Source organism: Papio anubis, chromosome 5, assembly GCF_008728515.1.
Source record: "Papio anubis isolate 15944 chromosome 5, Panubis1.0, whole genome shotgun sequence".
NCBI lineage: Eukaryota > Metazoa > Chordata > Mammalia > Primates > Cercopithecidae > Papio > Papio anubis.
Genome location: NC_044980.1, coordinates 140,839,341 through 140,851,820, shown reverse-complemented (window position 1 = coordinate 140,851,820; position 12,480 = coordinate 140,839,341). Strand labels below are relative to the sequence as shown.

General features: G+C 37.4%; 1 protein-coding gene across 1 annotated transcript; it reads right to left on the bottom strand.

Annotated features, from left to right (window-relative positions):
- Positions 1-570: 570 nt before the first annotated feature.
- Positions 571-11,025, bottom strand: SPINK14 (serine peptidase inhibitor Kazal type 14 (putative)). Its single transcript, XM_021939847.2, has 3 exons — positions 9,015-11,025; positions 7,812-7,855; positions 571-4,369 (listed from the first exon to the last, which is right to left on the bottom strand). The coding sequence occupies exons 1-3, from the start codon at positions 9,079-9,081 to the stop codon at positions 4,229-4,231; spliced, it is 252 nt and encodes an 83-aa protein (XP_021795539.1). The 5' UTR covers positions 9,082-11,025; the 3' UTR covers positions 571-4,228.
- Positions 11,026-12,480: the final 1,455 nt, after the last annotated feature.

The window sequence follows — 12,480 nt, the reverse complement described above, 5'->3', positions numbered from 1 at the left end:
ATATACCCAAAGGACTATAAATCATTCTGCCATAAAGACACATGCACATGTATGTTTATTGCAGCAATATTCACAATAGTAAAGACTTGGAATGAGCTCAAATGCCCATCAGTGATAGACTGGATAAAGAAAATGTGGGACACATATACCATGGAATATTATGCAGCCATAAAAATGAATTCAATCTGCCATTTGAAGGGACACGGATGAAGCTGGAAGCCATCATCTTCAGCAAACTAACACAGAAACAGAAAGTCAAGCACCACGTGTTCTCACTCATAAGTGGGAGTTGAACAATGAGTACATGTGTACACAGGGAGAGGAACAACACACACTGGGGCAGTTGTGGGGTGAGGGGCAAGGGGAGGGAGAGCATTAGGACAAATACCTAATGCATGCAGGTCTTAAAACCTAGATGATGGCTTGATAGGTGCAGCAGACCACCATGACACATGTATACCTATGTAACAAACCTGCACATTATGCATGTGTATCCCAGAACTTAAAGTAAAATAAAAATCTAAAATAGTAAATTTCATAGAAACGGAGAATAAAATAATAGTTTCTGGGGACTGGGGGGAGGGAGAAATGGGGAGTTGTTGTTCATGGCTTTAAAATTTTGATTACATAAGAATAAGTTCTGAGGATCTGGTATATGACATAGTGCCCATAGTTAGCAATCCGGTGTTGTGCACTTAAAAATTGATTGAGGGTAGGTCTCGTTACTTTTTCTTACAATAACAACAACAGCAGCAGTAATAAAAACAAAGAGTCACAAGAAAATTTTTAGAGGTGATAGATATGTCTACTGCCTTGATTGTGACGATGCTTTCAAGGTTGTATGCATATGTCCAAACTCATTAAATTGCGTGTGTGTGTGTGTGTGTGTGTGTGTGTAAAGATGTCCAGTGTCTGATGCTAAGAATGTGGGTACAGTCTCATGACGTGGGTAAGTGAGTTATACGTATGTAGGCAACAGAGTAAATACAGATGTGAGTGGGTTTGTCATGCAGAGGAAGCAGGGTGGGCTGGAAGATGGCAATGACTAAAACCTAGGGCTAATCAATAACCAAAGGATAAAATATACAGGGAATCAGAGGGAGGAATTTGAAGTCACCTGCCAAAGACAAAGGGAGAGAGAGAGACAGAAAGAACGAGAGCACAGGCAGTGACTGTCAGAGCTAGGACCACAAAAGGGGAACGTTCCTTTTACATTAGCAGTCATATGAGACCTGTGAAAATTATCCTTAGGGGTTGCATGAAAAGGAGGCCATCTTGCATTTAGATGTATGCTGATCTCCTTCACTTCTTTGGGAATGCCTACTATCAAATGACAGAAAAATATATTATTTTTACTGATCTTTTTACTGTTATTCATTGACAGTTTAAGTCAGTGCTTTCTTATCCACTAAAAAGATTTGCAGCATTATAGAGCACAAATCTCATCCATTGGAATTCTTAGAAAAAGTAGAATAATGACAATGTATTCTAGTCTAGACTTTAGGAGGTATCATAGAAAAAAGAAATACAAAAAATAAGTACAATGGCATGCTAAAAGATAAAGTCAACTTCTACTTTCAAACAATATGATGCAAGAAAAACCAGATAAGATATATTATCCTACCTGAAACAACAAAAATAGACAAAATACGTAAAACAATGACACTAGGACACCAGGCACTGAAGGACAGATCCCTAACAGATGGAAAATAAATAAGTTAAACTCTATAGTTGGCCTTGGTTTTTGCAATGCAAGAGATTCTAGAAATCAGAAAGAGCAATCTCAATGAAGCAATTATGAGTTGAGGGCACAGAGCTGAAAAGAAATAGAGACTAAACTGGCTGGTATCTGCAGGACTACTGCACAGGAGAGCTGGATAAAGGGATCAGAAGGTTAATAATTGGTGCTTGTGTGTGAAGAAACTACCCAAAGCAAGGAGAGAGTCATTAGAGAGGATTAGAGATAACAGAGCTCAGATCTCATGCAAGGCTATTAAAAGTGCCTATTTGAGATTTTTAAGAGTTCGCTTGATGACATTAACAGCAAATTAATTATTGCAGAAGAAAAGATTTGTCAACAAAGATACAGCAATAATGTTAGAAAACAATCCTCCCAGGATCCCTGAAGTTCTTGGTGTTCTTGCAGAGCTCAGGACTTGGAGCAATGGAAATTGGCATGCTATAAAGCTAGAGAATACCTAGTTTTTCCCAGAGATATTAACTCTAAATATGACACAAGAAAAGTGATTGTTTCCTTCTCACTGGAGCCATGTATTCATCTTGTGATCAGCATGGGACGTAAGATCAAAGATCTAACAGAACATGTACACACTCTGACCACAGCCCTGCAAGGTAGTGAAAGGCAGAATAGCTGCTCTTTCCCAAGCCAGTAGGGAGCAAAGTTCTGAAGGGAAGAGAGCACATTAGTGCATATTATTCGTCTGCTGTACATATAGATGTAAAAAATACATATGAAGTATAACAGAGAAAAAGGTGTCCCTATATGCTTTAGGGGTTAAGATGTGTCCAGAGAATTTAAGAAAAAGGCTAATGACCAATGGGACATTTACAGATACCAACAATGTAGGTGTTCTTCTAGGCAAAATGGATTAGTGAGAATGTTGGGCCCTGTTGATCAAAGCTGCACATGTGTAAATACCTCTGTCTCAAGGCTGAGTCCAAAAGGGAGGATGTTTAATGATGAGTTTGCAGAAGTTAGGCAACAGGAATCCTACAAGCAGAATACAATGTCCTGTAGTTCCATTACTTGTTTTTTTGTTTTTTTTTTTTTTAATGCCAAAGGAATATGGAAGAAATTTCTGCCACATTCTTTGGAAGACAATCTGGAGGCTTGACATAGACTAATTCAGTGTTATTAGCATTAGAGAGATGATTAATCTCAATATTTGCCTTTGACTCATGACTCAAATTCTGAATTTCTTCTACTTCTGAGATTTTTAGACCTAGCTCTGACACCCAAGTCAAATCAAACTTTCATAAAAGTTTATTTATTAGGGAGACTATGGAAGGCAATCAATCAGTGAGGGGAGAGGTCCATGGAAGGAACTTTAAACAATCTGCTACAAGCTCAATAGTGATAGCTCTTTGTTGTCAAGAACAAATGCAAGGAGATGTAAAAAGTGCAAGAGGGAGATTGGAGACATGGAGGGAAAAAAAGAAGATATCTTCCACATTCAAGGCCATGCAGCTAACATTTTCCATCATGGTAAAACCTGATTCTTCCATGAGATTTCCTAAAGGAAGTATCAGAACAAACATTTCATTAAGTAATACAATGTCAGAACTACAAAAATACCTTTGAAATTATCTTATTTAAAACCTGGTTTTATATTTGGAAAAACTAAGATCTAGAGTATAAAGGGAATTGACTAATGATAAAGACAAAATTATTGGATTTCTTACCTAGTTATCATTCCATGATTCTAAGATGCCACTGGAGATATGACACATGCTACACTCTTTTTGAAATTAAGCTGTGCAATCAAGTCTGAGTTTGTGATGTGTGAGACATATCAATTCTCAACTACTCTGTTAATACTCTTACACTTTGGCTGAATTACTCATTAATGGGGATGACCTGAGCTTTGCACAGTTCTGTCATTGTTCCTTGCACAAAATTTAAAAAATGATTGGGCTGAGGGCTCCAATCTGATGCCATGGTGAAAATTTTTCTCTCTGTGAAATGCAGTCACTCATATAGGAATCAAAGCTGAAAGCATTGTATTGTAAGATTTCAGTATCTAATCACTGATTTATGTCACATAAATCCAAAAATCTAAACACTGTCTCAGATAAAAGATCCAAACTTTGCAATTAACTCATCATTGTAGTTCAGAGTTTCAAGCACATAAGAGGGTGAAGATATTTAAGAGAAAGCAAAATTACAATTTGTCTTAAAATAAAAAATAAGTCAGGACCTGAAGGCATATTTGAGAGTTTCTCAAGTGGAAGGCAATCAATTGGTATATGGGAATGTAAGGGCTCAGATACCAGAATGGACCTGAGGAATGTCATTTGGTACAATGAGTCTACTTTCTAATCCAGTGGACTTTCAATTACTATGTGCTTTTCTGAGTGGGGATGATTATTATCTGTGTGAACTGGAGCAAATTCCTGGCTTCAAGGTTGATGTACTTGATAGGAACGGTAGATGGTAATTTTAATGGACAAGCATATTTATAGTTCCCGTCTTTTCCCCAAATAGTACTCACAAGCTCTCAACACACAGGATGCAGGGATTATCATAGGTTATAAAATTGGTACCACAGATGGGTTGATATAAGCCAGGGCAGGGGTTGACTGTTCCATTGTACCAACTCAAGTTTACTTTCTCATATGGACATTTCACCTGAAATTGAGTTGAAAAGATTTATCCAGTTAGAACCCCACTTAGACAGGTAGGTCACCTTTGAACTTTACTAGGAAAATCTAAGCATAATCTAGGCATGGTGACTCATGCCTTCATTCCAACACTTTGGGAGACGGAGGTGGGAGGATTGCTTGAGCCCAGGAGTTCAAGATCAGCTTAGGCAACAGAGCAATACCCTGTCTCTCCAAAAAAAATTTTTTTTAATTAGCCAGGCATGGTGGTGCATGCCTGTAGTCCCAGCTTCTCAGAAGGATGGGGCAGGAAGATCACTTGACTGCAGTGAGCAATGCTGGCACCATTCCATTCCGGCCTAGGCTACACAGTGAGACCCCATCTTAAAAAAAAAAAAAAAAAATCTAAGCATAGGACAGTATTCCACTCTCACAAAAGCTCTCACTTTCCCATCTCCACAAAGCCAACTAGAACCTATATATATCCCATTTGGTAACAATATGATGCCCTGGTTGTCAGGACCATCTCAATAAAGGAGAACAATGGCCAACTATGCTATGGTTTAAAAAAAAAAAAAAAAAAGAAGAAGAAGAAGAGTGGATAAACAGATGATTTATCTGGGGCTTCTCTCTCAATCTTCTTTATGTCCCAACTATTAGATCTGGAAAGATTCTTAGAGATTTTCCATGACAGCTCAGCAGAGAAAACTGAAGATCAATAATGGAAGAATGCACGTGTCTTAATTTAAAATACTTATTGCCCTGACACTGTAGAAAAAGTCAAAAACAAAGGAGGGACATGTCTCCTCAGGGAACTGGACTCAGGGATGTTTGTTTTCATCGGAAGTTCTTCTCTGGACAATGCCGGTGCTGGTGATGAATTGAAGTAGTGACTCTGGGATTATGAAGCTTGAGGCTAGTGTTCTCAGGGGCTCCATAAGTGTCATAAGATTGGTACAGATAAAATATCCCACACACAAAGTAGGAGAAAATTTTGGCTAGGAATTTGGAAAGAAGGGGTCATATTTTAACTTAGAAATTCCTCTTCCTTCTTTTTATCCAACACCACCATCATGACCAGGCCACCATCGTTACCCGACTAATCCCTCCATTTCCTTTATTCCTCATTTCCTGAAGTTTCACATTTTAAACTTCTATTGAATAATTTTATTTCCTTGATTAAGGTCTTTCGCTGAACCTCATTGCATATTATAAAAAAGTATTTCTTATTATGAGCTAAAAGTCCCTGTGTGACCTGGAACCTCCCAAATCTTCTGCCCTTACCTGATACTACCTTGCTTTCTGTCCTTTTAGTAAGTTTGTTAGTTAGTTTTTATATATATATAAATTCTTTATCTTTCCCTCCCCTCAAGGTCTTCTGAAGTGTCATGACCACCCCACCAAATATATTTTTTCGCAACCTAAACTCTGTCTATCTTTAGAGCTCAGGTTATAACCCACTTTCTCAGAACTATTTATTAAAATACAGTCACAACTCTCTGTTATTTGTTTTTATACTTTTAATCAGTTTGTAACAAAGCATTTGTGTAATTATTTAACTAATCCCACACCCCCAAAGGACTATAAGCCCAGAAGGGAAAGATTTGTGTCTGATTAGGCTAGTCATTATGTGCCCAGCACATATATTGGCATTAGTCATTGCTATATGAACATTTGCCAAATGAATAAATGAGATGTAAAATAGTTGAATCTGAAGGAATATACAGTTTATCAAAGACAAGAGGAAGAACAGTTTCTATTGTTGTCTATAAAGACAGTTTCTTTTTTCTCTCTCTCTTTGGAGGAAGATATGCATTCTTCAGGTGAGAATCCCACCCTTGTGGGATTCTGTCTGTGCTCCAGTCACACAGGGCTTCAATTAGTGACCCAGGTACGTAAGGTCTTTCTCCCCACTCTCCACTTGAGTGGCTCCTTTTTATCCTTCAAGTCTCACCTTAGATATCCACATGACAGAGAAACCTTGCCTGAACCCATTGTTTATAGCAGTTATCTCTATGTTCAACAGATATTCTCTATCATACCATTTTATTTCTTGTATTTATAAAATTTACCATAAATCATAGCTGGTTTCTTCCCTTTTTGGCTATCTGCAAGGTTCATGAGGAAAAGGAATATAACTGCTTTCCTCAATAGTGTATCTTAGGGCACAGCACAGGTGATTAATAAATATTTTTTAAAGAAAATAAGTAAAAGTGATTGCCTTTATTATTGTTTATGGATTTATGGGCATGAGGCGAACTCATCCTGCAGGTAAACTTCTGGAAAAGAAAATTCCAGAACTGAACTTTATGAGACCAGGGTATAAATCCTGGACAAATTCTGCAGATCCTTTTCCTGGGGCAGTAGCCTCTGACAAGCTTCACATTCTGATCCCCAGGTCTGTTGAAGGTAGAGCTGCCCTCAAAATATCTTTCTCAACAGTCAACTCATGATTGACTTTTTTACAAAGAAGAAATAAAATTTAAAATTTATGAATTAGACAAAAGCTTAAGGTGCTAATACCTCTAAAGGGAAGGAATACAGTGATGCAAATATGAATCAAAATGAAAAGTTTAATCCCTCATTCATCTTTTCCCTCACTTATCAAATATCGATGACATCAAAAGGTGTCTCCATTTTGCCCTCATCCAAGTTGCAAACATAGTTTGAGGCTCTGTTAAGATATCTACTGTTTCTTCACATTTTCTTCCATCCATATCCAGAAGTTGCCTTCTGCATTCACAAGTTGCATAAGCATTCTCTGTACATCTCAAGACATTTAGGAGCATTCTTTTTTGTTTTTTGTTTTTTGGGGTTTTTTTGTTTTTCTTTTTTTATTTTTGAGATGGAGTCTTGCTCTGTCGCCCAGGCTAGAGTGCAGTGGCCGGATCTCGGCTCACTGCAAGCTCCTCCTCCCAGGTTTACGCCATTCTCCTGCCTCAACCTCCCGAGTAGCTGGGACCACAGGCGCCCGTCACCTCGCCCGGCTAGTTTTTTTAGTATTTTTTAGTAGAGACGGGGTTTCACCGTGTTCGCCAGAATGGTCTCGATCTCCTGACCTCGTGATCCGCCCGTCTCGGCCTCCCAAAGTGCTGGGATTACAGGCTTGAGCCACCGCGCGGGGCCAGGAGCATTCTTTTAAGTCATTCTTTCCATCAAACTGTGAGCTCCTTGAGAGCCAGGACCATGTTATACCCAAGTCCATAGGCTCTTAAGAACCTGTCATGCTCCCAGCAATTGCCAATACTCTACATTTTTCAGGCACTACAGAGGGTTCTCTGGTATATGTATGACTGAATGTTGTCTTGATTCCAGGCTGTTTCAGCAGTGTATCCACCACCCTCATACAAACAGGCCTTAAAGACTATTACGGGTGACCCTGATGCATTAAGTTTCCACAGTAACAATTCCAAAAAAAAAGACCTCATATTATAATGTCAGTCCTGGGGGGAAATTTAATGGAAGATTACCTTAATAATTCCATGTGGTGGCCACCAGTGTCTAGGGCCTGAAACTAGAGAATATATGAAAATAGTTACAGAATTTAATTCCTGTCAAATCATAGCTTAATCTGTCGGCAGAATAAAAGAGTTCTAATTTATTATCAAGGAAGCTTGCAGGAATGGAAAACATTATTTCATTTATACATGTACTCATTCATTTTTTAAAATGTGAAATAATTCTTTTACTCCTAATTGATATCAGCAGGGGACTATATAGATGTGTCACTGTTTCATAAAGGCTGGCAGTCCAAAGTACTAAATAATTTTTCTGATTAGTTTGGACTTGAGAGGATTTAGAGCTGGTTATGTATGAAAGAAACAAGCAATGCTGTAACTTTAAAGTAATCTTTTGGCCCAGTCCTCATATTTTTTAGGAGTGAAAAGACACCTGGGTAATACTCAGGAATTCTTGGTAAATATGTGAAAAAGCAAGCTCTGCAGCCCTTGAGGCTAGGCCTCTTTATGACTCCCTACATGATTTCTCCTCTAGAAGAGAACATAAAGGATAATGGTCCAGTCAAATATACAGCAAATCATTTTCAAACACTCTAAATTTTCAAGATGTGCTCTGATGTATGCATATTATATTGTTAGTCACTTTTACATGTTACCTCAGTGAGTTACCCAAGCATCCTTCCCTTCATGAGTTAAATCTCATAATCTGCATGCAAAAGATGACAAAACAAAGGTCTCTTCCCATTGAATCAGAGTCTTTTAGACTCGCTCTCTCTCTCTCTCTCTCTATATATATATATACACACACACTGAGTATGTGTAGACATATACTCTGAATATGCTGTGTATATATATGTGTGTGTGTGTATATATGTATATGTGTGTGTGCATATATATAGAGAGAGTCTACAAGACTGATTCAATGGGCAGAGACCTTCATTTTGTCATACACTCTGAGTGTATATATAAATACATATGTATATATACTCTGAATAAATATATATATAAATATATATCCACATATAAATATATATATAAATATATATCCACATGTCAGTGGATAATTTGTATGTGTGTGTGTATATATATGTGTGTGTGTATATATATATAAAAATTCCAGTTAAAGAACAATTTCAAAGCATTCCCTCTCAGATTACAATGTAAAATCCCACAAATCAATTTCAACTTCTGGCCAAGGCCAGCTAAATTACTCACCAGAAGATAACACCAAATGTATCAAGACAAAGGACAAAAGTGAGAATACTGGGAAAGATCTGGCCATTTTTCCTCCTGGTGTGTCCTTGGAATGATGCTCCGAGATATTGTCTCAGGTTGTTTCCCTCTAATACAATCACTGAAGTAGAGACAATCAGGATTTAAGATGACTTTTACAATGAAGAGCCATCTCCACTCTGCCCATTGTATCCTCAGTTCCATGTATTTGGAAAGCCTATCCCATTCTTCCTCAGAAACAAATGTTTAAAAATTTAAACTTTGAATAACTATCTTGATTAAAAGTATAGGGCTCAGTAACAGATCTTTGAATACTCAGAGGTAAATCATAGGTTACTCTATGGGCGTAATTGTATTATTTTAGTGGAAAAACATTTTACATGTCATGAGAAAGCAACTCCTTACCTAAAACTTCACCTAAATTTATTTTTTGAGGGGATGCAAAAAAAAAGATGGGGCTATTGAGGTCCCTGGACAACATGAACTTCTCAATAAATGGAGTAGGTCTGTATTTGCTCATCAAGCAAAGAATATCTCTTTGGATTAAGACAAAAATTTCTGATGATTCAGGCATTCTTGGCTATACTGAGACATTGGCTTGGCTATCTGACATTGAATCCTAGACTCTTTGAGGACATTCACAGGGAGAAAAATCATTCTCTGCCATCTCACTGGGGTCCCACAGCTATTTTAATCCAGACACAGAATGGGAAAAGTCAGTGAGGAAATACTCCCTCGGGATGGACTTTCCTTGTAGCAACATTTCTGACCCCAGAGAATAGTATCTGCAGTTTCCGGGGTCTGACCAAGGGCCACATTTAACTGTTCCTCCATTCCTAATTCTACAAAAGTAGCCTGGTCTTTCCATATGTTCTCTAGGCTTTTATCTCTGTCTGCAGCACATATCAATGGATAATTTATATAAACTCTGCTGATATGCTATGATGTGACAGGTGTTACTTAAGACATTAAAATGTAGCCAGAGTATTCCACTCTCAGGATGATTGAAGTTCTTTGCACACTATGCAAGGTTGCCTACCGTGCCTACTCCTGACACAATCTGGGACAGCATGTTTGGCTAAACACACCCCCATCTCATCCTGATATTTTCCCTGGGTTCCTCCAGAAGTGGAACAGGAACAATAGAAGTTCAGCTGCAGCCAGAAAGCTAAAGCAAAACACAGAGGCCCACTCTTTCCATCCCTCATGCCACAGCTGACCCACCTCAGAAAGAAGAGAAAAGGAAGAGGAATATAATGTGCTCGTTTTAAGAAGCATGTACTAGGGCCCCAGGAGGAAATAGAGTAACTGCTGCGTAGGAGAGAAAAGTCACTGAGGCATGGTGTGCTGGACTGAGCAGGCCCTGGAGATCCATCTTTCAGATTGCATCAAACCTCAGCAGGGGAAGACCTGAGAGGGGTTAGAACAGATCACTGGAAAGGGCAGCCGTTAGCAGGCAATTCAAGAGAGTCAGTCGTGTAAGAAAACATACCACAGTAGGAGAGAGCAAGCAGAAAGAATATAACATGTTTCACAACAATAATTAGTATCAGGACCAGGACCAGTATTAGGACCAGAATGAAAAAACGTGTGGAAACATCTAAGAAAGAGAAGGCTGGTACAGGAGGTTGCAGTGACAGATTGACATCCTTGGATACCATTTGCAGTAGATCCAGCCTTGTGCCTGTAGTAACCCAGAGCCTTTGCCATTTTAAAAGGGAAGATATGTTATTGTAGCTAAGTTCCTCCTGTTATCTGAACTTCTGGCCTCTACCATTCCTTCTGTAAAAAGCTATTTTTTTATACAAAGAAAATATATGCTTACTTAGAAAATTTATAAAATAGAAATACACAAAAAAGGGAGGGAGGTGGAGCAAGTAGAAACATACCAATAGAAATGGCTAAATAGAAATATAAAAAAAACAGAAACATACAAAATGAAATAGAAATATACAAAACAAAAAATATTCAAATAAAATTAAAAGGTGTAAAATCTCACAGCTCAGAGGTACCTATTAAATATATATATATAAATATATATATAATTATATTCTTCTAGTTTTAATATATATACATAATCACACATGTACATATATGTTTTATTATAATATTCAACTTTTATAATATATATTATTTTTTCACTTAGAAATGCCCTATTACATTTTCTTGATCTCTAAATATAGTTATGTTGAATATGAATTTAGATGTCTGGTCTCAAATTTCATCACTTATATAGATTTTAATTATACTAATATTCTTTGTTGCTCAATTAGAGTGATGCTAATTTTTATTGTTATTAATAGTGCTAGCATAGGCACATTTTTATTTACCTGAACTAATTTGTCTTTTAATGTTTCATTTTAATAAATGCTTGTAAATAAACCCACTGAAAACTTCCAGAAAGAACTTATGTCACCTATAATATGAGACAGGTGGTGGCTTTCATCCAATTTTTGGGCTCCATACTTGTAATTTTGGGCTCCATACTTATATGAAATATTTTGAAAACACCCTGTTATCTTCCTGAGTAAATCATTTGCTCCCCAGTTTGGAAAGGTAGATGCATCCTGTTGTTTAGAAAGGATTCTGAATGCAGAAACAGAACATCAAGTTATAATGTTTTGTCAACTTGGAAAGTAATTTCTTCTACCTGAACTACGGAATTTTCCCATTTGCACTATTGGGTAATCACACATTCGATCAAGTGCTCTTTGGAGGTTTAATTGAACAAACACTTAAACAGCTTTGAAAACTGAGCCAGATAAGCCACCCAATAAATGCTATTTTAATTTGGCATCTTCTCAGCCACTATATGGTTGTGAGTGTTGTAAATTCAAAGCCACGGACTCATTTTATGACATTCAGAAATAATAAGTGTGAAATTACTTCCCATCTGATAATAAATAATTTACATTTTTTTACTTTGTTTTGCTGCAAATTTTATTAGCAGAGCATCACTCATAAGGTGAGTTCCCATAGGCCTTCTACAATCTGGGATTCTGATTTGTCAGGAACTGTGAGGGGCCCTGGAAGTACAGCTGTGAAAACTATTGGCATCATCATTACCCTAATGGAGCTTAGACACACTACAGGAAAAGCCATTAAACAAATAATTACTCAAGGAAAGCAGACTTGAGGAGGAAATTTCCAATATTTGTGTTTTCTGAATCTTGTGACATTAGGTATTAATGATGACCCCTTTGTCATTGAGGAATCAAAAAATAAAATGCCACAAATCCAATATTTTAACTATGTAAAATTGAAAGAAAATATTCTAAGATAAAGAGAATTGCATATTATGGCTCTATTTAATAGATGCAAAACAAGATAACAGAGGGAGGTCTATAAACATTGCTTAATCCTGAAGCACACAGAGGAAAACCAAGTGCTGCAGGAAAGAATTAAGGCTAGAATATCTTTATTTCTTCCAAACTCCCCCAAGTTTCAG

Excerpts from the sequence above, each read along its gene's own strand:
- SPINK14 (XM_021939847.2), bottom strand. The coding sequence starts at position 9,081 with ATGGCCAGATCTTTCCCAGTATTCTCACTTTTGTCCTTTGTCTTGATA. Across the intron at positions 7,856-9,014 it reads ACATTTGGTGTTATCTTCTG|TTTCAGGCCCTAGACACTGG; the intron begins GTGAGTAATTTA and ends TATATTCTCTAG. Across the intron at positions 4,370-7,811 it reads CACCACATGGAATTATTAAG|GTGAAATGTCCATATGAGAA; the intron begins GTAATCTTCCAT and ends ACTCAATTTCAG.